The 27614-nt window shown below is 38.3% G+C and overlaps 1 protein-coding gene across 4 annotated transcripts in view; it reads right to left on the bottom strand.

The window, feature by feature from the left end:
* The window catches only part of pcx (pecanex), an 88341-nt gene that overhangs the window by 16958 nt on the left and 43769 nt on the right, over nucleotides 1-27614 (bottom strand). For all 4 annotated transcript variants that reach the window (XM_083111803.1, XM_083111806.1, XM_083111804.1 and 1 more), the window contains 7 exons: nucleotides 23356-26199; nucleotides 15246-15434; nucleotides 14109-14302; nucleotides 12753-12983; nucleotides 6646-6749; nucleotides 5598-5745; nucleotides 3085-3236 (listed from right to left, as the gene is read on the bottom strand). In XM_083111803.1, the coding sequence (XP_082967929.1) occupies nucleotides 3085-3236; nucleotides 5598-5745; nucleotides 6646-6749; nucleotides 12753-12983; nucleotides 14109-14302; nucleotides 15246-15434; nucleotides 23356-26199 (3862 nt within the window). The remainder of the gene's footprint in view (nucleotides 1-3084; nucleotides 3237-5597; nucleotides 5746-6645; nucleotides 6750-12752; nucleotides 12984-14108; nucleotides 14303-15245; nucleotides 15435-23355; nucleotides 26200-27614) is intronic.

The raw sequence follows: 27614 nt of genomic DNA, 5'->3' as shown, positions 1-27614 counted from the left end.
CATGGTTACGGTTGCGATAACATGTAACCAGCCAAATGAATGTATCACTTCAATGTGAAGTCACGTGAGTGACTGAACGACAGTGTTGCAATATGCAGATATTAAACACCAGAACAAGAACAATGTCTATATTAGGATGCGTACTGTAGGCTGTGGAAAAGCTAATGTGTAAATCGCTAGAGTCATCAAACAGTTGGACTGCAACTGTAAGTTACAAGACAATGGTCAAGTAACAGGCGATTAGTCTGCGACAAACATGAAACTTATAAAGTGATTTACTAAACGTCACAAAATTAAATATAGAGTATTACATTTTGTGTTTATATTATAAAATATTGAAACAAAAAAATCTTATTGCTCGTTTTTAACATCGGGAAATTAGTTGGTGTATTCAATTTATCTGAAGCCAAAAACTGTAAATGAGTTTCCGAAATATTACGAGCCTCACACCTGCTTCTGTGAAGTGTCACAGGACTGGTCAAGTACAATCAACATTTAACACAGCACTTTGTAGAAGCGTAATTTTTAGTTTTCTGACCTAATCGTCCTTTTTATTATTCATTCAGACTGTTGACTTCACCTCCAAGAACATTTCAAAATACGTAAATAACATTGATAAACGTTAAATCCAAACTTTACAGTTCTGCATAATCTACATTTATTTTTCAAATTAGTTAAAACTATATCAAACATTTGAATCTTACTCTAAATCCTTGAAAAATTCTCAGCTTTCATATATACAGGGTAAGTCAAAATGATGGACCCGATTTCAGACATTTATTCTGTGAAATATAATAAACAAATGTTATTGTGAGACATGTGCTAAGAAAGGTAAACTGTCAAAGTTTTTTTCAAACAAATCGCAAGTGTTCTATGTGAGCACCTCGCATAACACGGCACACATCAAGCCGATAGTCTTATCTCCTGCCAAACCTTGTGTACCTTGTTGGGGTCAATATCAGCAATGGATGCTGTGATGCGGGCACGCAGGTCATCCAATGTTGTTGGAAGTGGTGGTACGTAAACATGATCCTTGACAAAACCCCACATGAAGAAATCACATGGGGACAAGTCTGGGGAACGAGGTGGCCAATGAAGGAGAGGTCGATCCTCCGGAGATGCACAGTATATCCAACGTTTTTCCAATGCCCCATTGAGATGGTCCCGAACGTGCTGCCATGGTAATGCGCAGGGGCACCATCCAATTGGAGGATGAAATCTGCGCTATCCTCTGCAAGCTGTGGAAGGAGCCATAATTGCAGCATATCAAGAAAAACAAGTCCTGTCACAGTACGTTCATGGAAGAAAAAGGGCCCATAAATCTTTTCATGGGAAATGGCACAAAAGGACGCGCGCAAAGAATAATCAGTGTCTTTTAAGGCTTGAACTAGTTGCAAGCGGTAGGGTTTCATTTGTAAACGTTTCTGCAGAACCCGCCAAACAGTTTTCTGTGGAAGTTGAAGTTCTCTCGCTGCCCGGTAGGCGGACTTCCGTGGACTCCGAACGAAACATGTGCGCACTCCTTCCAATGTCTCTTCCCCAGTCGACGGACGGCTAGTCAATTTTCGTTTACAGATACAGCCCGAATCTCTGAAATGTTCATACCACTTACGCCTTCCCTGTAGGTGGTTCTCTCCGATATTTGGTACACTAATCACAGACTTGTTTACATGATAATCAAGCACACAGAAAGATCTCTGTTCTCCAGTCAACACCATTTTCCTGCTCGCTGCTGACTCCTAGTGGTAGAAAGTGGAAACACTGCATGGAAACTAAACTTTGCAAGTTAACCTTTCGAAGCGCATGTCTCACAATAACATACGTTTATTATATTTCACAGAATAAATTTCTGTAATCGGGTCCATCATTTTGACTTAATTGCTATGTAATAAAAACTTGTGTGTTCGAGTTCCGAATTTAAGATAATTTTTGAAAATTTAACGTACAGGAGGATTGGGAAAGAGAAAGATTGGAATTTGTTTTAAATAAGATTGCAAACTTTGAAAATGCAATTCTCGTTTGTAATGTCCAGAAATTTTTAATTTTTGATAAATATGGTAGATATTTGGCTGCACAAGTTACCGTGGTCTCGAGTTTTTTAAAAGCATTTTTCTGATTAAAGATTTTGCGCACACACGTTCAGGCAAAGAGTGAAAGTGTACAAATATGCAACGAACTTAACTAATCTACTCTAACCTACTTGAAACACCTGGATGCTAAGAATACCAAATTGAAATGGCCTAACCCACTAAATCAAGCCTATTTACGATCACACGGAAAATGAAACTGGTTGAGAATATTAATTAAAGCAACTTATTTGAATAAATCCAAGCAAAAAGCAAAAGAACACGGGGGGGACTCATGCACGTACTGTACAACCAGGTAAAAATCAAAAGACAATTCTTGATGCAAGTTGTTATTCAGTGCAAGACATAAGTTAAGAATATCAGCCAGTGTTTCATTAATTCATAACAATGGTAATTTACTTCCACCTGACATAGACGTGTGGCGAAATTATGTCAGGTAAAATAGATGTATGTATAATGAAAATACATAATAACACTGTAATCTAAACTTGGACAAAATTTTGAATTCGAGAGTAGTAATTAATCCATTGAGGATCATTATATTTTTTGTTGTTTCAAGTCCACAGGTTAATGGCATTTGTGACAGAACTGGCCATTTCATTTCAGCAAAAATGTCGATGCAGGTGAAAACAGCATTTTGTGTGGTGGTTGTGCAAGACAAATTGTCACCACAATGCTGAAGAGATTTTGGACAAATTTCCAGAAGACTATACCATTACATTTCTGCCACTTTTGGCTAATCATAATGTAAAAGATGAGAGACAATGAGATAAAATTGATAAAGGGACACTCACAAAGAACACCTATGCCTAGCTGGACTTGAAGCTGGGAACTTTGGTAGTACTTAATGCAGGTGGCCACCAAGTCAAAGTTAATATTACTGACAGCACTTGGTGTGTGATAGATCATCATGAAGATTCACTCGGTGAATATAATGCAACAAAATTTTGTCTGCTTAGGTACTACCTAATGTGATACTGCACTGTATTTTACAAACCTAAGTGCAAGAAGGGAAGGGGTTCCTGAGAGAACAGCATTTCTCCATGCTGGGTCACCTTCATGAGAGATTACTAGCTTCTCCTCATGAGATGCGATTGCTTCGTAGAGAGCAGACGGCTCTTCATATTCATCAGGTGACATGAAATGATCCTGGAAAAGAAAGAAGAATTATTCAGAAAAACAATTTACCACAATCAATATGTTACTTTAACTATTTAATACTTTCCCATTTTCAATTCTTTAGAGGTCTGTTCAATGAAAAGCAATAATGCGTGTCTCAGAAATATTTTCGTTTTTGAATCCGCCCTCTGGGGCAATTTGCACATTATGGAGAAATGAGATAGATCGCAAACACTTGGCAACATTGTTAATATTTAGTTGCCATGGAGCACTTTACGGGGCAGCAACGTGCTTTTTGTGTTCGTGCGTTTTATAAAAATAATGATTCTTATGATGTTGTGCGTCGTTTGTACCGGCATCATTATAACCTGGCAGGAATGAGAGACGTCCCAAGTGCAAATTTAATTAAATATTGGCTGAGAGAGTTTGAAAACACTGGAAGAACTATCATGAGTAAACCACCAAGGTCATCAAGACCGAACAGAAACTTCGACCGTGTGCACCAGTCTGTTAGTGAGGATCCTTGCCAATCGTTAAGACTGCATGTAGCTTTTTGAAATTTGCAAAAGTCAACAGTTCATCGCATTATTCACAGGGATATGCATTTCCACCCATACAAAATTGTTATTACACAAGAATTAAGACCACAAGATCCTGCAAATCGATTAGAGTTCTGTAGAACAATGAGAGATCGCTTCAATGGTTACAATAACATATGGTTTCTGATGAATCAAATTTTCACATAAACGGGCATGTTAATAAACAGAATGCCGATACTGGACAGAGGAAAACACCAAAAACCTTCATGAGACGCCATTACATTCACCTAAAGTTGTCATCTGGGCTGCCCTGTCAAGCCAAGAAATCATTGGCCCTTATTCTTTTGAAGATGATCATGGTAATGCTCAAACTGTAACTTCTGAGCGCTACTGCCAAATATTAGGACTTTTTTAACTCCTGCAATTCAGAACCATGATGGCTACAACATAAACATGTTTTTCCAGCCACTTCTCACGTCATCAATGATTCACTGAATGCTCTTCATCAGTTATTCCTAGAAAGGGTCATCAGTCGCAGAGGGGACATTAACTGGCCACCGAGAAGTCCCGATTTGACACCAGCAGATTTTTTCTTATGGGGTTAACTTAAGAGTAAGGTATACACCCCAATGCCTCAAAATTTGAGAGAATTGAAGCAAAGCATTACAGATGAAATCAATGCTATTCCTCATGCAATGCTTCAGCGAGTGATCCAAAACTTTAGTTCAAGAATAATTGAATGTGAAAGCATGAATGGTCACCATTTGTCCAATACTCTTTTCCACAAATAAAAATTTAATGTTTAAGCTTTCTTTTGGTAATAAATTTATCTTCATACAAAAAAATTTAAGTATTTATTTTAATAGTTTTAAAAACGAAAATATTTCTGAGACACCCTTTATTATGCATGGTCATGAAGACTGATACATGGCCATCCAAGTTATTTTTGTATAGAAGAAAGTTAACCACAAAAAGTGTCCTCCTTCCACAGTGTCCGCAGATTTGTTAGCTCCAAGACTGGGCCTACAGTGTAAAGTGGGATCCAAACCTCTGTGCCTCCAATGCAGATTGAACCTGAGATGCTGATTACAAGGTGACAGTGTTTGTTACCACTACACACACCAGATATGTAAATAATTATTATTTTTATTACTACTAAAATTTATCATAAATAATATACAGCATAAAAAAGTAGGTCTCACCTGATACCCCTTCGAACAAATACTAATGATTGAACATCTAAAAAAAGCACAACTAAAAATTGTTCAAAATATAAATTAATATTAATATATAAGTATAACAGTACAATTATATGCATCAATTTACCAATTGATTGATTGATTGATTTGGTTTATTTCACTTTGCTTTTCACCCACTTTTGGCTAATTGCGAAGATATGATGAAATTGATGAAGGGACGGACACCCACGAAGAACACCCATGCCCAGGTTGGGATTTGAACCTGGGACCCCTGGTGTTGTAGCATGCTTTGCTAACCACTCTGCCACAGAGGCTGGCCCAATCAAATTACCAGTGTTTTACTTCATAATATTCATTAGAATATTAAAGTAACTGTTATTTAATAACAAAATCAATATTTTTACAACATACTGGTGAAAAATAAATGTGCACTTTGAATTTTGCACAACTTCCATGATATCTAGAAACTGCAAAAAGTCGTGGAGGAAGTCTGTGACTCCGCAAAATAGCCAAAATATTGGTAGATACTGGTGCATCGGTATCAGCTCAGCTCTAATAACAAGAACATAACCTGACTGATAACCTGAGAACACTTGTTTGAATCACATCACCAGGGAGGCTATACACTTCCTAAGAACATACAAGTTTCAAACCTGGTGCAATTTTAGTGACATCCTTACACCTGGAGCAACTACTTTTCGTAATAATTCCATATCTGAGAAAATCCACTCGTCTCTAATCGAGGTGATGCGGAAGTCTCCTTTAAACAGAGCATGAAGGCCGTACAGGAAAAATTCAACACTGTGGGAGAAAAAGATGAGCATTAACTTAAAATATAAAGAATGAAGAGAACTCTTTTAAGTACATTCATAATAGTTATGGACTATGATATCAAGTTGACACTGCAGACAGAGCATTGCACTCATTGCAATGTTAGAAAAGTTAACTGCATTCCTAAACTGTTTGTTGAATGTAACATATCACCATATGGAAATCATTTAGACAAATAAAACTTACTATTGTTGTGTCTTAAAACTCAAACATTCAATAAGTAAGCAAGTCGGTAAGTTCTCAAGAAACAATACAAGCTGTTGCCTCAAATATCAAAAAATATACATGAAATTAAAAACTTACGTTATTAAAAAGTCAGGGGCATTTGATTCGATTTATACCACAACCTGCTGATCTATTGGGGATATGACACAACTGTCCTTATGCATCTCTACATACCTTATCAAAGGGAAGAAATGAACAAAAAGGAATAAAAAAAAGTGCCATGGTATCGCAAGAAAAACACCAGGCAAATATGGAGAAAGTATTGAGCAAAACCTTGGCAGTGGATGATTACATTTTTAATACATTACTTTCCAATTTTAACACCAATGTTATGAACACTGTTGAAAGTCCTCTTTATGATCAAATCGGCTAATCAGGACTGGACCTACAGTCCAAAGTAGGATCTGAACCACTGTGCAGTGTGGCTCCACAGGGAACCACTGAGGCAGTATCGAAGCATTGGTGACTTTTTACTCTCTGGGTAAACATTGGTGTCTGTTTTTATGGCATAAAAAAAGCCAGTATTTTTTTAAAAAGGAAATACAATATTATAAACAAGTATGTTTTTAGTTCTGACCTGAACATTTATTTATAGTGAAAGATAATTATGAAAAATAAGTGTAGAAAACATGCATTGTGAATTACCTTGAGACAGTGTTGTGTGAAGCTGCTCCAAGTGTTCTTCGACCTAAGAGACTCAGGGCAAAACATAACGATACAAGCATAGAATCTCTCGTGCTGTCTATTGGCTGAAAAAAGAGATTAAACAAATTACTAACTAATTCTTTAGTATATTAAAGACTAATTCTGATGTATTAATTCTCATAAAATGTAAGATAATTATTAAATGTGCTATATTATTTTCTAGAAGTTTCATACAGGCTCCTTATATTACTCTAGTTCATAGCAATAATATTTGTGCATTTATAAAGATAGGATAAAATAATGTAACGAGAAAGTGTAAATACACAGAACACTTGCTTGATGACTGTCATATCCCATGTGTGAAATATTAAATAGTAGAATCTAGAACCTATATTTCTTGATTATCCAAAACATTTCTCATTTCTTAAACTACAGAAGTTATCAATGCAACAAAGTTGCATTCAACCTTGTATTTACCTCTTTCAGATTTCACGTTGATCTATGAATTTGTCAATTTCTACAATAACTGGCAGTTCAACTTTTGAGCCAGAAAAACTTATGAATTCATATAATCTGATTAACCACTACTATGCTGATCTATTTGATAAGATTTAGTTTATTTGTTACTAGTTACATTCTTCCACCAATGACATTGAAATAATATTTATTGCATAATACATGAACACAAGGTAGTTATAAAATTTTTAGCTCATTTTAGCAAATAATAATAAAAGAACTAAAGAACTTATCCAACTGTATTATATATCGAATTGCCTTAGGTATTTTAAAAGTGAGCAAGAACATCTGCAATAGAATTTATTTCTACCAGAAGGGCTGTGTTTCTGTTACGACACCTTGTGGAAAATTTCAGTAAACAAAACACTGGAACTGACACTTTCACCTAGTGTTTTCCTCATGTTGGTAAAATAACAGGTTTCATCAGGTTCACGAGGCCAGTTATTTTTATTAAATTCATGCATATCGTTATGGCTTAAGGAATGTGCCCAATGTCATGTACTTTGGTTACATAAACAAGGTCTTTCACAAACTACCACATAAAAAACAGAGAATTTGTCTTTCACAGCTAATACAGTGATTAGAAAATAGCTGATCCAAGTAGCCACAGACAATCAACCCCGAGTGTGGTGGGGCACCATCTGGCTGAAAGTAAAAACTCTGTTGTTGGCATTCCAGCTGTGATGTAATACTCCAAATGCATAGTGCTTGTTACCATAGGGTTGATGAAAAAGACAGGTTTGATCTTTATTCACAGCCAATGGAACTACAAATTGACTTTCAGGCTATCCTGTTTACGGTCACAGATTGCAAGAATGGTTATTCACTCAAAAATGTGATAGTTATGGTGCTTAGCATATCTGGAAACATGAAAAGCTTCATCCACAAAGGACCTTTAAAAGTCAAAACAGTTTGTTGCATCATCAACTTACAGCATATCAACTTGCAGCATATGAAGCATTTCAATTTTGTACATGTATTAGTTCATTCAAATGAAAAGATCCATTTTATTTTTTCTGAAAAAGTGTTTTATAAGAGACAGTAATTTCACGTGTTTTGTATACCCACAGGTATATGTGACGTTTTAGTAATGAGGCATCTGCATGCGCATGCGCAAATGTGTCCAGGTAGCACGTGTCCGTTATTTAATCACTTTCACCTTCCCCCCAGGTGGAACGCTGTGCTGAACAATGGAGCTGCCATTAAGGGATGTGCCCAAGGAAGAACAGTGGGGTGTCATTCGGTTTCTTCATGCCGAAGGAGTACATCCAGCGGACATCCATAGGAGGATGAAAGTTGTGTATGAAAAATGTGTATCGGAAAAAACAGTGAGAAAATGGTGTAGGCGTTTTCGTGGTGGACGAAATACATTGAAGGACGATGCTCGGCCGGGACAGTTGAAAAATCGCATTCCTGATTGGACAGTGGCTGCTATTGACAACCTTATTCAAGAAGACAGACGAATATCCCTGGCAGCCATTAGCGAACAAGTGAACGTGTCATTGGGTAGTGTCCATGACATTATGAGGCACAGACTGGGTTACAGGAAAGTGTGCGCACAATGGGTGCCAAAGCGTTTGTCAGAGGAACAAAAAATGTGCAGAATGGGAATGTCATTGGCTCATTTGATACGATACAGGAATGAAAGTGAGGACTTTATCAGCAAAATCATTGCTGGAGGTGAATCCATCTGCCCGTATTACCAGCCAGAATCAAGAAGGGACAGTAAGGAATGGAAGCATACAGGATCACCAAAACCAAAGAAAAGCAAGTCACAACCTAAAGTCGGCAAACTTATGATGACAGTATTTTTCGATGACCAAGGGCCACTGCTAGTGGAGTTCCTTCCGGAGGGACACACAATTAACGCAAACACGTACTGTGAAACAATGCATCGTCTACGGACATCAATCAAGAATAAGCGTCGAGGAAAACTCAGCAAAGGCATCATTTTACTCCAGGACAATGCTCGTCCCCATACAGCCAGACAGACACAGGATCTGTTGCAATCATTCCATTGGGAAGTGCTGGACCACCCTGCATACAGTCCTGACTTGAGTCCATGTGATTTTCACATTTTCGGACCTATGAAGAAACACCTCAGAGGACGACACTTTGCCTAGAGTCCTGAGCTGCAGGAAGCTGTCAGGGAATGGTTTCATTCCCAGCACAAGGACTTCTTCTACCAAGGAATTCATAACCTAGTTTCAAAGTGGGACCAGTGTCTTACCTCATACGGTGAATACGTGTAGCCAACTACCATAATAAATGTTTCTGCAAGGAAATGGACCTTTTCATTTGAATGCACCTAATACTAGAGTACTAATGGCATGGTAGCTCAGTCATTAGGGCTCTGACCACCATGCGAGAGACCCGGGTTCGATACCCAGCAGGGGAGAACCAGGACTTTTCAATCTATCCAAGCGGCTCTGCCACCAACCCAGCATCATATAAAGTGGGTGCCTGGAGGAATCTCAGGGGGGGGGGTAAAGGGGGTCAAGGGCATGATGCTGATCACATCACCCCCGGCTCGGCCAATATCAAGAAAGTGTGGGGCCCTAACCCCACACCCCCTATATGCCTTCATGGCATGGTGCAAAGCACTTTGCTACTTTATTTACTGGAGTACTAATTGGGACCACTTTTGTTTGCCCGTACTCATTCGAGTCTCCCACTCTTGAGCTTGCTGAGCTTGACCATATACGATGGAATATCATTTTAATGTGACAATAATTTTATGCAATACAATAATTATATGTACATACATGTGCCCTTATGTGACACATGTATGTAAAATATCCACCAGGCCATAATCATCAATTTCATTGTCATATATAACTATAGACTACAGTGCCTTGAATAACGTAGTGTGGAAAACGGCACGGTTCTGGGCTCTCTGGCTGGTTCCACTCGAATATGATACCGCTAGAGGTGCTGGTGTTTGTCTCGGTGCATGGTATTAGTCAGCTTATAATGGAAGTAAATGGAGTTTTCACTGCAACGTCTGATTCTTTTACATGAAGCATTTCTATGAATGTGGTAATTGATATGATATTTACTACAGTGGTCGCGAAGATATTAACGGACATTCTATACAGTCGACCACGTCCTGTTATCGTAAAACTTTCATTAATAATGAGGGAGAAAAAATACGAGTGGAATGCTCTTGGTAACTAAATTTTTGTGTATCAATTAGGTTCATAATTATTGTCATCATCATCATTTCTTTTAAACATATACACACTGAAGCATTTATATTTTTTTTATTTACTGTCTCTTTTCTTCCGTTTTAAACTAATCGCGGCAATGATGATAATGATGATTGCATGAACGACAAGGGGAAACCCACAAAATGACCTTAATGCCATCGACATGAGTGTAAGGAAACTTGACCAATGGGACAAGTGACAAGGAATGTTTACACTGATGTGACTAGTGACATACACTTCCAGACAGTAAAATAGCATTCATTGCACATGAGGGTCGAAACAGCAAACGACATGTTCATATGTCGTATTCGCATGCTACTGGTTACTTCAGTCGGAAGAAAGCTCCTTAAAGAAAGGGTGGTCAGACCGAAGCAACGTGCTACAGGGGGAGTTCCCAACTTAGTGACAAACGACAGCCTTGAAGCGGCACTTCAGTCTATTAGCAAGCGTTTTCTGCTAATTGTGCGAACAACAGATCTAGGCAACACGATAAGCCACACGTGTCGCTTTCTCGCTCAAACTGGGCCATTTCCTCAATAGCTTGCAACGTGTTGCCGTGGTTTGTTGTTTGCGAATGCACAATGCAATGAGCGTCTTGCTTTAGGGATATTGTGCACTAAAGCGGCACGCAACACTTTCACCAACCGAATGCTGTCCTGTGCTGCCCGTCATGCCCTTACAATGTGAAACGTTGCTCTTGATTAGCTTGTTTCCAAGCGACATGTGTCGCATCTCGCTTCGGTATGAAAGTTGCCTTAGACCAAAGGACCCGTGTTGCTTTGGTGTGAAATCCTCGTATCGTTTGTCGCATGTCGCTTTGGTCTAAAATCTCCTTGAGGAAACGGTGCAGTCAGAACTTGTGTCCCTATGGTGCGAAAGGCTGCATTGATTACAGACTGCTCGATTTCAAGCGACACTTGTGGTTTGTCGCCTCGGTATGAAATATCTCTCAGGATACTATTTATATTCTAACAACATAGAAAAATAAACTCGAATACATAGTCCAAGACCTGACGTCCAGAATCACATTGCGATGTTTCTTCTGTGTTATGCACGTATGCTATTTATTCATTCATTTTATTTTACTTTTCTTTGAAAATTAATGCCATTTCGTGACTGCAAAAAACCTCCACAAATATAACTGTTTCCATCAATTCACATACCGCCTTTCAAGACAAAACAGTATACATAATATATTCCAAAAACTAACAAAGCTACATTACTTTCATAAGAAAATTAGCACCGATACTGATCGCACTGCCATCTATGTTCTCATCCGTCTCGGGAACCAGTTTCTTGGGTCGTTTTCCACACTACATTATTCAAGGTGCTGTACTATAGACTAAACTACATTTTAACATTGAGATGATGACTATGTTTACTTAAGTTTAAATTTCACTGCATCTTCCACTTCACGATCCAAATTTGAGTCTACTACCACAGACAAATTATGGTTATTTGTGTACTACTAGGCTTCAAGTGTATACCACTCATTTTGCCTGTTCGAGCATTATTCACTCGAGCAAAGAAGCTCTCAATTCTGTGCGCTATATACCGTCATCCATGCAAACTATGTACCACTCGAGTGAAATCCTCAGCCTGCAGCACTCTAACGTGCACAGTTTCAAATGCATACACAGCATCTTTGCAACTTGATTATGGACCAACATAAACGATATTTCCTCTCCCCCTCAACACCCAGGTGCTTTATGATGCTGAATGCGAGTGCAAGGCTAATTACATTGGCAGATCCATCAGGCCCATCAGTGAGAGAATTCAGCAGCACCTATCAAATGCAAAAATGGCCCAACCCACCACCGGACTTGAAAAGCATATCAAATTCCACAACCATAAAACCGAAAAAGTACATGTCAAATACATAGCATTGCAACCATGAACTCAACATAGACAGTGGTCAGGCGCACCATGCCTGGCTTCCTTTACTGAAGCAATTAACACCAGTGAAGAGCAGACAACACATACGAAGACATACAGGGAACAGCACACCTAGCGGCGATTTAGGAAGAAACATCAGAAATGCACCAAGTAACAACACAATGAATTCCGAGGATGGTGGCAGTGGCTACCGAAATTAATAGAAAATTAATTAAAACAGCTTCCCGGAAAACGTGAGTACATGAATTGATCATGGAGTTGGCAATTCCAAACTGGCTTGATGAGTAAGTTTTCTTGCAGAAACATCTTTGAAAAGTTATTACTGATTTCTTACCATGAATCCTGAAAGGTTGCCATTTCACACATTGCATGATGCACTGTGGCCATCTAGTGGTGAAATTACAACTGTTTAAGCTGCTCTATAGCTTGCATGATACAGATGAATAAGTTTCTTTGCTCTTCATACTTCAATTCTTTGCAACTTACCTTTTCCCTCTTGGTACAACAAAACTGAATCCAGTCCAGGTAGACATTGCAGAAACTATTTCTTGTAACTCCAGAAGCACGGAAGTCAAAATCTTCATCTATGTTCATGTTAAAAACTGGATCCAAATCTACAAAATTTTTATCTAAAGTAGGTTGAAGCGCATCTAATATTGTTTGTGAGCTGAGCCACTCTTCTAATTTAGGAGATCTAATGGCATAATATACAATACTCTGAAACGACAAAAGCAATGTAATTAATATTTATTAATTATATTTAGAAATGTGGATTATTTACTTGCATAAGTTGTACTAAAATTTCTTTCATGCTAGGGATATGCTGGTGTGAAATTTTGCTAATACCAACCGAGTACCAATATGAAATTTACTTGTACCAATAACCAATATTCTACTAATCAAGTATGCAACTGAAAATGTTCCATGAAGAACAGGATTGGTCCACGCACTTTCTTAATGTATGTAACAAAGTGGTAGCTGTAGGTTTTGCCTTTGCAAACTAAACTGGGTATTTAGACATTTGATTCATAAAACAAGTTTCTGTGTTATAATAAAAATAACAACAAAACAGCATAATTTTGTTCAATGATTTACAGGCTATTCATAGAGATACTGGATTCATAAAATTATCAGTAATTTTATCAAGATTGTAAATAAATTCAATTCCAGCCAGGGGGAGGAAATCAGCACAAATAACCTTTTTATCTTTAAAGTATTTCAATTCGGTCCCAGAACCATTTTTCCAGATCAATTTAAATACGGTCCAAGTTCGGTATTGAAATTAAATATGCAACTTGAACCGAATTTAAATTGCGAGAGAAAAAAAAGGTTCCAGTCCTGTTACAGAACCCATTGAAATTTATGGGTTCCTGGACCTATAACCACTTATTCATATACCAATTAGTCTGTCATGCTGCAGATGGTAGTCTAAGGAAACTTATTTTCTGACTGTCCCTCATATAAAGATTAATATCTTCATAAAGAGGATATAGTAACTACAGCTGGGTCGACACAACTTTGAATCAACACTGATACTAGTGACAATACTCCTAGATTCCCACTGACACTTGAAAATTGTAACAATTCAAAATAGTCGTGATTATTTATAAATATTAATATAGAAATTCTCCATTGGAACTTTACCATAGAAATCTAAAGGAGTTTTGCATTAAAAGTCAAAATTTCACATGATAATTATTTAATCACAAATTGCATTTCTCCCCACGGTGCTGTCGCAATGACAGGTATCACCAAGTAAGTTGCAACTGAAACTTTCTGATACCGATGATACATTGATAGTAACTGTTGATTATTTTTAAAACTGTACTTTTTTTCACTCACCTTAACATAGTAGGTTATTAGAACTTTTCTGAAATCAAACACTTGAAGCATGGAAACAGCACTATTATCAGAGATGCTGTAACCCTCTAAGACGTACTTCACAGCCGTAACCTCCCATGCCAACCATCGTTGACTAAAAGCTGCATTCATACTAAGCATGTGAGGTAAATGACCTGGTTCACAGCAACAACAACCTATAAGAAAAGTACGAAAATTAACACTAAACTTACAATTACAGAAACACATTAATAGTCTATTACTTAAACAAACTAACATTTTAGATTTTCTTTTAAAAATAAGGAATGCTACTGTCCAAAAATTAACTTTACTTATCTTACCTGACCCAGAAGGCTTACAGGTGGAAAAAGGTCACCACAAGAGTTAATTATACATAAAAATACTGTTTTGCATTGTTTTTAAAAAAGCCTGTTAAATTTTTTTCTTGCACAAATATATAATTGCATGTTTGTTTTTGGGTGAAAAGTTACTATATTTCAAGTTATAAGTTCATTTGAAATTAAAACCTTGATTTTTTCATCCTATTATTATTGCACTTTTCTACTTATTTGTAAAAATTGTTTGAATCACGATTCTTGCATGAAACATGTTTTTGAAGCAGGGAAAATCTAATAAAATTGTGTACAAAAAAATGTAAACAGTTATATAAAATATGCAAGAAATATTTACTATGCTTGGACAAACCTTAACAAACAAACAAAAAAAACAAACACAAACAAACAAACACAAAAACAAACACAAAAACAAACACAAACAAACAAACAAAAACAAACAAACAAACAAACACAAACAAACAAACACAAACAAACAAACACAAACAAACAAACAAACAAACACAAACACAAACACACACACACACACACACACACACACACACAAACAAACACACACACACACACAAGCCTTTGTCCCTGAATAAGCTTTCAACATGCAGATGGAATATTCTTTGTTGATTACCTTATGAAGACTAAAATTTAGTGAAAAGAGACACAACAAATGTGTCCCACACATGCTGCTCTTTATATAAGTGTTTATGAATTAAGCAATTTGTCTAAGTTCTCTTATTTTGTCATTATAACAGGGGTTTCACTTATATTACATTTTGACATTGCTACTAACCATCATTTTCTTCCACTCCTTCTGATATAGCTTCCACTTCCCTCTGCTGACAATATGTACCTCGGAATTCTAATCCTCTCATCTGGAAGGTCAGAAGTCCGTTTCCCATTTCAATTATGTGCACAAGACAGTTAAGGTAATCTGATGCCAGGACAAAGCAATCACCCTGAGTAACTGGACCCCACCGACCTACAAAAAATATGTTTTATTGGTTCAGAAGAGTCACACATAACATTAGATTATGAAATTCATTTACAATTAACACATTCTCACCCATTAATGACATGTGCGTATATTTGCCCGTAAATGACTAAGGTCGTTTAGCTGAAGTCAATTTTTTTAGTCCTCCCCCTGTTGATTGGTGAACAAAAAGGGGTGCTCCACGTGTGACTTTCGGAGAGATTGGATGTGGTACCCGAGAGCATGTCCAAGGTGCCAAATTATTGAGGGCTCCCACACATTTGCATCCTTGGAGGACCATTGGGGAGTCATCGGTAGGGGAGACATCAGCAGGAAGGTCGGGTTCCTAGCCAGCCGGCTGAAAAAGTCTAAAAGAAAGTGCCATTTGGAGTCTCCAGGGTATCATTTTGAAAAACTCAAAAATTTAAGATAGCGACCATATTTTTTAAAAATAAGTTTGGATTCAGAAAATGCCTGGGCATGAATGTGTTAATTAGATTTTAGTGATACAGTAATGTAAAAATTCTAATAGAGCAATACATACAAACAATCTGCGTCCCTGATGGTAGTGTATGCCATTGCTTTGTATCAAGAGGTCCAGCACCCCATCCCCGATGGAGGCACATAGTGGTTTCGATCCCACTTAAACTGTCATTCCAGCTCCTGTTAGCCTATCTGCGCATAAGTGGACTTGGAACAAACTTTGCCAGTCCTTTGCTTTATGTACAAATAACTCATGCAATAATAGAACAAAAGCATCATAATAAGAGACTGTTAAGTTGCAATTGAAGAATAGCTTCAGTTTTTTCTGAACAAAACCTGACAAGGATATTATGTCCTAAATTAAATCTTCACACTATCAAGCAATACACAGGCTCAAACATCTAGGGGTATACTTATGTTGCAGCTTGGCAAAGGACATCATCGAGCTATGAATATGGATGTTAGGAGATAAAACAAACACATGGATATGACACAGAGCATTTACCCTACAACAGCAGTGCTTACAGTGCAGGTAGCAGCTTTCTTTGCTATTATTATTTTTAAATTTCGGCACAACAACCAACACATCCTGAAATCTGCAATTGGCTCTTTCAAGGTCAATCCTCTCACTCTCAACTGTAATTCTCTCCATTGCATTGCGAGCCCTTTGAAAATACATAATGTAATGGCACCCACAAACAATTTATTTTTGGTTACTGGACACGCATAGAAAACAGTTTGGACACCTCTGTTGTAAACAATTCCTTCATTACAGGCAAAACTGTTTCTCAAGCACATTATTTTAACTAGAAGTATATTATGAGTGATGATTTAAAACATATGTTGATATCTGCTATGATTGAGCATGTAGCACTTTTGAGAGCAGCAGCATGCAGAGTGTGAACTTCAAATTAAAATATGGCAAGAGGTACCAAGGAAATGTGGAACCCGTAAGTACAGTCAACTCTCGATTCAACGACCTTTCACAGTTCCCGGGAAAAGGGTCGTTATTTCGAAGGGGTCGTTATTGGAATTTGCACCAATTTTCAGCTTAAAGGGAGCTGAAACGGACAGAAAGATGCCTAGGAGATGGTAACACCATTTATCCTGGTAGTTATACAACCTGTTATGCACAGGATGCGTGTTGTGAGAAGGAAAATAGAACATGAAAAAGTTTTCACAAACGAGAATTTATAATAATGTTACTTTGTTTCAATTGTGCACAGTCGTTGCTTTTCCAGTAAATTCTTACAATTCTAGTTCCTGAGAAACCCGTGTGCACTGAAACCAATGGAAAGGAAAACAATCTCTCGCTTATTGCAAGCGAAACTTGAAGAATCTTGACACCAGTCAGACTGGTGCCAGCAAAAGTCGGGAGATAATCGGGCAGAATGAATGTTGGATTTTATACAGGTTCACTGGAGCATTGTCTGTTACAAGATTAACTGGTAAGATTAGATCTCTCGGGAGAAACAACACAGGTTGTCTCTAGGTACCAGACAAAAAAAAAATAAAGGCAGGGCTGTAATTTTCGTTCTGGTTCGGCTGTGTAAAATACATCGTAAAAAAAGTCACTTTTCTTTGCTTCAACCAACTTCATTCTCCCTCCTTCCCCATTAAAGGGAGCAGTCCAAACTCCTTCCTTGACTTGCATTGTAATCCAGCGTGAAAAAGGAAACGTGCAACTTGCGATCTGTTTTCACCCAATGCGTATTCTAGGACACGTCATTAAACAGCGTGGCAGTCGATAACACTGTTCGGCAAAATTAAACTTTTTGTCGCTCCCATGAACCAAATTAGGTGATTCTTATAGATTTCGAGCTCCTGAGTTCGAATCCGCAACCCGTTTTTCTCCAAGATGTACCAGTTTTGAGGGAGGGGTTGGGGGCGGGTTTCAATTACCACGCAAAGGTGCTATTCTCCCCCCATATAAAATTGCATGCTATCATCAGAATTTCAATATAAAACAAGCAGATACAACTATATAAAGAGTAAAAGTTCAACATTTGCATGTCAATTGGTGTTCCTGCTCATCTTGTAATTTGTACAGGGTGTCTCGCATGTCGCATTCCAACAGAAGTTGGCCAACATATTCACACTCCATTTCCCACTGTAGTGCCTCTCCATGGTAGCTATTTGTTGATGAAACCTTTCACCGTCTTCGTCGGAGACCTCCCCCAAGCTGTACTGTTGAGGGAAGAAGTCCAAGTGACAATGCAGGAAATGTAACTTGAGGGACATATTACACCCCATGGTATGATATGAAGTAATTAACCTGCCCACAATGTCTTCGTAATTAGGTGACTTATGATTCCCGAGAAAATTACTGCACACGTCTCGAAAGGCCTCCCTAGCCTCACGTTCCACATCACTCAGCTTAGAAAGAAATGCAGGATCCTTCAAAACGTCTCTGATTTGAGACCCTGTATAAACACCTTTTTTCACCTTGGCCTCGCTAAGTCTTGGGAACAGTTTTCTGATATGAGTAAATGCTTCACCATCTCGCTTCAGGGCTTTGACAAATACCTTCATTAGACCTAATTTTATATGGAGAGGTGGTAAGAATACTTTCTCCGGATCCACAAGAGGTTCATTAGCCACATTCATCTCTCCTGGGACCAGTTGGTTCCTTGGTGGCCATTTTGTGATGGTGTACTGCTCTTTGGCTCGACTGTCTAAGTAACACAAGAAACAGCAGTGTTTGGTGTAACCTCCTTGTAAACCGGTGAGGATGGCAATAACCTTAAGGTCAGCACATACACTCCACTTAAACTGTTCGTAATTTAATTTCTGTAGTAGGTTCCGCATGTTCTCGTATGTTTCTTTCATATGCACAGCATGAGCAACAGGGTAGGCAGGATATTAATTGCAATTGTGTAGTAACTCTGCCATCAGGCTAGTCCGCGACGAATATACGAACAGTCTATAGTCTTCAGTGATGTAGTCAAATTTCAGTTGTTCCATAAGCGACGGAATGTCACTGCAATACACCAAATCACCATCCTTTGTAAAATTAGGAACTAGGATCACCTCTCTTTTTCTGTACATCGATATATTCACATCTCGGTCAAGTAGATTCCATTGTTGAAGTCGTGATGCAAGCAAAAGGGCCTTGGTCTTCGGAAGGTTTAAGTCTCTGATCAGATCATTCAGTTCTTCCTGACTTATCACATGTGGTTCCTTAGTGTCAGACACTGGGGCGTAATTGATATCTGAATGCGTACTCGAAGATTGTACAACATCCAGGTTCTTCGTCGGATGAAACACTGCTCAGTGTGTATGAGTCTGGTGGTACGGGTACAGGCAGAACAACATCATGTGGGAGAGGTCTCCTCGCGGAATCCAAGTCAGGATACTGTATTTTATGCTTCGTGCCTTTACAGAAACCTGTAATATTGGTCAGGCAGAAGTAACAGTCTGCAACATGATCCCGGGGCTCGAGCCAAACCATAGGTAAGCGAATGGTATCGATTTATGTTTACCTTTTAACCATCCTTTTAGAGTATGCGCACACGAGTTACAACTTTGTTTGGGAGCCCAATCGCGATCCTGGTCGCCGACTTTACACCCAAAGTACAGGTGGTACGCTGTCTTTAGGAACGGTGTCAATGCCCTACTTTGCCCCTTGAAGACCACTTCCCCACATATGTAGCAGAATGAATCTACCGAGTTTTTGCAAGTTCGTGGCATGTTGGTTTAACACAAATGTCAATATTTCACGCAGAAATATTTTTCCTTAACGATATAAACAGACACAGAGTAACGCGACTCTCTTACACCACGATCACCTCGGAAGTAAAATATCTGCTTCATGGGACAACGAGGTGGATGTCTTGGCACCTTTTCCCAGCCACATCCTGTTTGTCGTTTAGACAAGGGGGTGCCAACGAATGATCACAAGTTGATCCTTTTACCTTGAAGGAAGCCGAGGTGACAGTGTAAGAATAGTGTAACGAAAATAAAACGTTGAACTTCAATGTACACAAATAAGCCTGTCACACATAGTTTAAAACTGTTAGATACCATTCATTTTAGAGCCAGTCACTTATGGCTCATGGGACATCGTGAAAATATTTCTTCCAGCAGTAATGTTAAAATGCAATATTATTCACATTTTTGTTTTGACATTTATCTGGAATTCTCAAAAAAATGTGTGTTGTGGCAGAATTCACTGTTTTTTTTTTGAGTGGGTGGGGTGTAATTGGATTTTTTCTATTTCGCGGGGGGGGGGGGGTTGTGGGGGCAGGGGAAAGAATGTTCCTAGGATATAGTAACAATTCTTGGATTGAGGTAAAAATACACAATTATGCATTCCAAGCATAAAAAATACAATTTTTCGGTAAATTTTTATGGAAAATGCCCCCTCAAAAAAAAAAAAACCTTACGTGCTGGAACTTTTTCAATGCGATAATCGTAATCAGCGACTCGAAATCTATAAGGTACACCCTTTCATCCTCGTGGGAGGATTTTCATGCCGATCAGTGTAATCATTCGGGTTTGGAATTGAATTTCACTTTAAACTGTATATTTAGTCCCGATTAGCCCATCAGCATAAAATGAACTGAAAACAAGCTTTATGAAATTGCGCATTTTCACATGTCAAAATGGTAGATCGTTATTTACTCTCAGGTTAATGGACGATTGAATGTTGGATTTAGGAGTATTCTCGATGTCAAACACCCACCCCTCCAAACGTTTTCCCCTTGAATAATGTCTTTTTAATCGGTCTCAGCGACCATTCCTACATTGAACTCTTTTTTTCCCCCTCCACATGAATGGTTCTGAAAAAAAAATGCGGATGCAAATTATCAGAAGGCGCAGAACATGAAGTTATTTTAACTCTTGATTTCCTTTCTGGAGATCGAATTTCGTTATCGTCAAATCAAAACAGCTTTGCAAGATTCAAAACAATAACCTTTCTCTTCACGCTGGATGAGTCATCACTGTTATCGGCTGTTATCGGCAAGGGACAGCTTTGCAGATGCTAGACAAAACACTGGCGCCAGCTGCATAGTAAAAACAAAGAGACCGGCTGGAAGTTAGAGCAACAGGTGGCAGAAGAGAATAATCCCAGCATTTTAAAGACAACGCAACTGTCAAAGACGGAACTTTTAACAGCAGTGTAAGGAAGAAAGAAATGACCCTTGCTTTACCTTTTACCATGCAGCAGACAATAATAGGGGCAATATTTCCTATGCAGACAACAGCATTAAAAAAAAAAAAAAACAATTCTGCAATTATCAACATTGCCGTGCACACCAGTGGCGGAGAATGAGCTGGGGAAAGGGAGTTGGGTCACATTTTTTTATTACTTGTTCTATGGTTTTTGTTCGTTTCAAGAATATATCCAGAACTGGTTGTCCCATTTTAGACGTCAAAGGAAAGGAAGAGGGGTGGGTCATTTTCCACCCTCGCCTGTAATCAGCCCGCATCAGCAAGAAAATCGGGGCTGAAACAATCTGCATCACCCCCCCCCCCCCCCACGTTTGCTGACATGAAAGGTGGGAGAAGTCAGTCAGCCAACGGAACACTTTTTTGGCAGATATTACGACATCGACCCAATTAGGAAAACGTATGTAGTGGGATTATGATGCACGTAAGATCGAAGTAAACTTTTATGGAAACCTGGATGACAACGCATTAAGCGGCTTGACGATCTTTAGTTCACCAATGTGGTTTTGATTATCTAAAAGTTTCGCTTTTTATGAAGTGTTGCAGGGAACAAAGAACACGTTTTGAATGATAGCTGTTACCGGAAGTTGCCGTCTACAAGGCCGAGAGTTACTCACTCACGGGAACCTGCTGAACTCTAGGTCAGAGCTGGACAGATGGGCCAGACTTCCAGGCGCCAATCATCTGTATTTTCGAACATTCCTGCGATCTTATCTCTCAAGGTGGTGTATTTATCGATGAAAGAGCTTGACCTGCCATACACATTGGCAAAGTCTGCAAGTCCAGCAGTCATTTCAGGCTGCTCCTCCCCCCTCCTCCGCGAGTTTTAAGCAGCTCTTAGGACAAGGAAACAAGTCAAGTCGATTTAAAATAACATCCAAGCACATTCGATTTTCTTTTCTCGCGTATCCAAGAGCAAGCCTGGCGCGTTGGGTAGCGGCCGTCGGGTGTGGTGTAACATTGGTGCGCTTGAGGGAGGGGAGGGCAGAGGTCAAGTGCTATTGGATATCACTCAAGCATGGTGTGGTGGTGTCTATTTTTAGTTCAGACCTAATTGTGAGCGGTAGAGCGCTCGTAAAGGGAATGAGTGGAGGAAAAAACAACGCATTTTTCGGCCGATTTCCTTCAATTTTTCAACTTTTTTTTTCCAAATTTTTCTAATTTTTTCTAAATTTTTCACGGTTCCCGGGAAAAGGGTCGTTACTTCGAGAGGGTCGTTATACCCGGGGTCGTAGAATCGAGAGTTGACTGTATAATTTATTTTTACCTCTTCATATATCATTCTCCATTACTAATGTATAACTTATGAATTGTTAAATTCAGGAGTTCCGATAATTTTTCATACCTGCTACTTATGCTATATTTTCTGTGATGTCCTTCAAAGCAACATTTTTTAAAAAAACAACGTTAAGTTCTATTTTTAAAAATAAATTAGTGATTTACATTACTAGCTTGTATTGTTTTAAATTTAAAAATACAAAACTGGAATAAAACAACAAAATGGTATCTGAAAAATTGGCATGAGATTAAGACTCCTTCTACATAAAACAAATTCAAGCCTCGTGGTAACTTTCCTATTGCCAGGATGGTAATACGGTATCAGCGTAAATGGTCATGGCAGGCTGCACTACCAAGATATGGGTCCTGGTATCACCTGCATATGAGCAGCTGATCAGCATGTGACCTAATGTGTTAATTACAGTGTGAAAGTGTGAAAACTTACTAATTGTGTATTGATATTTATAACACAAAGGCATATTCACATTATAAATAGACTATTTACAGAAATAACAGGCACATAAAATTATCAGCAAATTTACTGATAGACCTACATTGTACAAGATGTTCAAAAAGTCCCGCACTATGGGTTAAATCACAGTATTTGTTTAATATGTCCCCTGTTGAGTTACACACAGGTATGTAGGTAGAATTGCAGGTTGCTGATCACATGAGCAACATCTGGATCTATGGTGTGGCATTTGTCCTAGATTCTGGTGTGGACGTAGGCCAGATCATAAATTTTCATGCTGTACCCAGGGATTTCAGATACCATCAGGAAAAAAACACCTGATTTAAATCCAGTGTGTGGGGCCCATTCATTGGGTCCTCTGCAACCAATTTGTTGTTCCAGAAACAGTGTATCTATCCAGTCAGTCCCATACACCACAAACACAGTCAATTTTATCATTTGGTCTATGGTGCAGAATTCTTATTGAATGACTTAATCTATCATATCCCTATTTTCTATTTTATAAAAATGCAAGTATTAACTTACCCAAAATGAGATCTCCACATAATGAATGCTGAAGAGATCTGGTAAGATGTTCGTAGAAGATTGAGTTGAGGTTATTATCATCTGCTCCCAGGTTCCTCTCTAGATGAGATGACAGCCGAGTGTTTGAATGATCCACTCTCTTCGTGTTGTAGTCTCTTTCCCAAAATTTCACTGGACGAACATATGAGGTTAAAAAAATGGCACTTCCAAGGAAGGGATTGAGAGGGGTTGAAAGAATAGCAGATATTGCAGCCTGAAGAAACAGCATAGCTGAATGCGGAACACTGAAGGGCTGGGCAAATGCATGGAATGCAGACCCCCAGGTAATCTGCCACGGTGCAATGTACGTAACTATAAACTGAATCTTCAATAGGAATTCATAAACCTTTTGAAAAATAATGCCCATAATAAAATAATCAATTAGGAACGTTTCAGATGCAGAGCCATAGTCTATGTTAAAAAAAAGATATGTAAAAATCACTACAAGATATTGCTGAGAGGCATTTGAGAACGAGCTTCTCAAGCACTTCAGCCCACATATAGTCACAACAATAGATCCACCAATGATACCAAACTTGATAACTATTTTGGGGGAATATTCTGTTAAGGCACCTAAAAAAAGTGCAGGGTATAGAATGTTTCTTTCCAGAAAACAGAGCACCACATATATTTTCTCAAACCACATCACCCTTGCTGCATCTCGCACTTCAAACTGATTGTATTCGTGGGGTTTGAACAGTGGATGTGAAAAACACAACCAGGGTAATTGTTTCCGCAAGTGAGGAATGATGTAATGGATTATGAAACCAAATATGCCTGCAATAATCCACAAAATGTGGTTTAATTGAGGCTGTAAAGCTGTAAATACTGTACTGCAGTGCACTCCAAATACAAAAATTGTTAGCAACGTACACAAAATCAAATCGGATTTTAATCTTGAATTCACTGTGTTTTGCAGTTTTTGGGGTAATGGATCTATTAATTCTTCCTTTTCTGTCCTGGTTTCATTTCCTTCATCTTCAGGCCACACATGGTTCTTGATGATAAACCATATTGCACTAGGATCACTTGCACATCGACTTAAATGATAAGACACTGCTACAAGAAGACCGCAAAAGATCGAGAATAAAATATGCTGCGATGATTTTGGTTCACTTAGAGCACCATATGCAAAACCGTACAATAATCCAACAGCCAAAACACTTCGTACGGCACAGCTCAACGAGGCTAACAAGCTGGAAGTAGCATTTCCTCCAAATACATGCATGTCAATTTGTTCTAGTACATACATCGTGAAGGTGTTTACTTGAGGGAAGAGACCAAGACTGAATACAACTGGGAAACACAGTAAAAAAATAAGCATAACGTCCCTTGCCATTTTAACAAGTTCTTTGTTAGTAAAATACATACCGTATAACGTAAAGGCTGTATGATACGCTTCATTCACCAAACTGAAATGTAGTGCCAGAACAATCACACTGCACAAACAAAAGTACACAGGTCTGCTAAGTGATACTATCTTATTATATCCATGTGTCGGAGAGGCCGAATCAGGCTGCACACTTTTAAGTAAGGAATATTGGCAACTTGCTATCACAAAACAAAATACAAACACAAATATGTCTTGAAAAAATTCTAAATATAATAAGAGAGAGCCGAACACTGCCACCAAGACTGCCAAAAGTATAACCATGAAGTTTTCTCCACAAGTTACATTTCGATCTAATAATGCTAGAAGTGCTAACCGGTCAAATCGCACTTTAATAGATCCACACAGAGCTATGGAGAATTTGTAGTAATGCTTTGGCTTTGGTCTTTCGTCAAATCTAAATTTATTTCTTGATGATGTGATATCAGTGTCCGTTTCCCCTTGAGAACTTGATGGTGCGATCACGGCATGGGATTCCGAGGTAACGGCAGGGGGTTGGCCAGTCACCCGATTCCTTTCTGTAAAACTACTGCCTAACCTGTGTATGGGACTTCTAGCATTCCGAGGTGTTGCTACCGCACTTGCTTCTAGTATGTAGAACCCAATGTTTGGCTGAGCTGAAGGTAGCAGGGACACACTTTTCGAAGGAGGGCACATGACTGCAGGACTATCGAGAATCACAGTTATACCAGAATGGGAAGAAATGGACGAGTTACTTGACGAATCGTCAGCACCTTTATGATGGTCACTTTGGTTTGTGGATTTTAAAAGTGTGTGCAACAATTTACTGTTCGCAACAGGTACCACACTAGTTGCAGTTCCGCTACCCTTCTCATCGAAAGTGTACGTGAACCAGTTTCCATGTTCATCATGAAAATAATGGACAGCTCCCTCGGTGGTATCATCATGGGAGGTAGCAATGTGAGTTCCAGGACCTGATATTGTTGTGGCCAATGCTGCAAGCGGTACAGTTGAGTCCCTCCCTCCGCTAGACGATCTCTGAGATCTTCCCGACCTCCTAGGTCTCTTGTGTCTTGCACAATTTGATCTAGTCTCTTCTTGCATGCAAACATTGTGTTGTACTATTTCTGTTGACTCCACCGCACCAGGAAGCATCTGATTTCCTAACGTTACAGGTAGAAGTGAGCTAAGTTCATTGTTTGAACCAGACGAAGAGGCTTCATTGTTATTATTTGAAGAAACAACACAATTGTTATTACTCGTAATGGAAGCTATGTTGTTGTTGTTGTTCATTCTAATGTCACTTGTGTTTACATTGCCAGCCTGGTGTCTCCGCCTCTGGATGGAAAGCCTGTGAGAACTATACGGAACTAAACACTCCAAGCCCTCTAGACGAACTTCTTTCAACTGCCTAGGCAACCTCAATGAAACCTCTTCTGACATATCTGAAGGATCTGAAATGGAGAGCATTATTTTAGTTCTAAACCAATGCAGATGTGTAGGGGAAAATATGCATTTAATTTCTGACAAAATAAGAAACTTAAGTTTTTTAATTTTTGGGGGAGGGTTGATTTCAACGGTTCAGAATTAGAGCCGATACCAGTTTGAACCAATGCTTCCACTCTTGCCAGTTCCTGCTGATACAGATACGATGCTTGAAAATTGTAGCATCGCAAAATTGTTCAAAATACTGATTCATATTACTGGATAAGTATTCCACTGCTTTAAAATACTCAAGATAATAACAGTAAAATACCTTGTTAAAAACAGTATAAAACACACAAACAGCACAATAAGACACTTTGGAACCTCAACCACATCTGCAGTCTCTCGACCAGCCCTGGTGATGATTCTGAGATGGAATCGAAAGCTTGGACAAACTCTTCAAGTGTCTTATCGTGCTGTTTGCATGTTTTGTGTTGTTTTTACAAGTATATTGCTGGCACATGACATAAGAAGTTCTTTACTGTCATATTAAAATACCTGTTATGTATCTTTGTGCTTAATAAAACTTTTAATTTTAAATAACTTGCAGGATAATTAGACATTTGAAAAGTGTTGTGCAGCATTTTTACACACACAACGAGAGACCAAAATGTCATGAGAAAGTATCAGCCAGTATTAGTAAATAAAATCGAATTAATACTTTCTGATAAGGATACCATTGGCATTGCACCATGTCGATACATTGGCATTGGTATTGGCTCAATCTTAGAATGTACTTTTCTATGTCGGAGAACAATGCATTATTATATACAAGCAACAAAATAAATCTTAACCATGAAATCAGGAAATCCAAGGATAGTGGAACCTTGATTTTATGATTTTCAGGTGAAATAACTAAAATGCAGGAAAATGTAAAATCCGGAAAGAAATATTTATAGCATTTTGTTATATGAGAACATTCAGACAATGTATAATTCAGGAAAATGTAAATACACGGATGTAATATCGAGGTTCCACTGCAATAATAAATTGTTCATTCAGAAGAGAGTAACTAGCAATTATCCCCCTCCCCTTCTTGTATTCTCTACAATAAAGTGGGCATAACACTACATCTGAAAGTAATACTACAAACCTTGTCAAAAAGTGTATTTTAAAATAAATGCAGTGGAACCTTGATTTTACATTTTCCCACATTATACATTCAACCATCTTGTTCCGAATAGAACAAAATGTTAAAAAATTACCCTGGATTTTTATTTTATATACATTTATTGATATAAAGTTTATATTTATTTTAAGTTTTCCAGTCATTTCCTGAAAAGTATAAAATCACAAGTTTCACTGTATAATATTTTTTCACACATAAAAAAATCATGTGCAATTTAAGTTACAAAAATCTACACTTAATTCTCAGTATTCCTGT

The sequence above is a fragment of the Lepisma saccharinum genome, chromosome 25 (assembly GCF_977018435.1).
Source record: "Lepisma saccharinum chromosome 25, izLepSacc3.1, whole genome shotgun sequence".
NCBI lineage: Eukaryota > Metazoa > Arthropoda > Insecta > Zygentoma > Lepismatidae > Lepisma > Lepisma saccharinum.
This window is presented reverse-complemented; position numbering and strand designations above follow the sequence as displayed.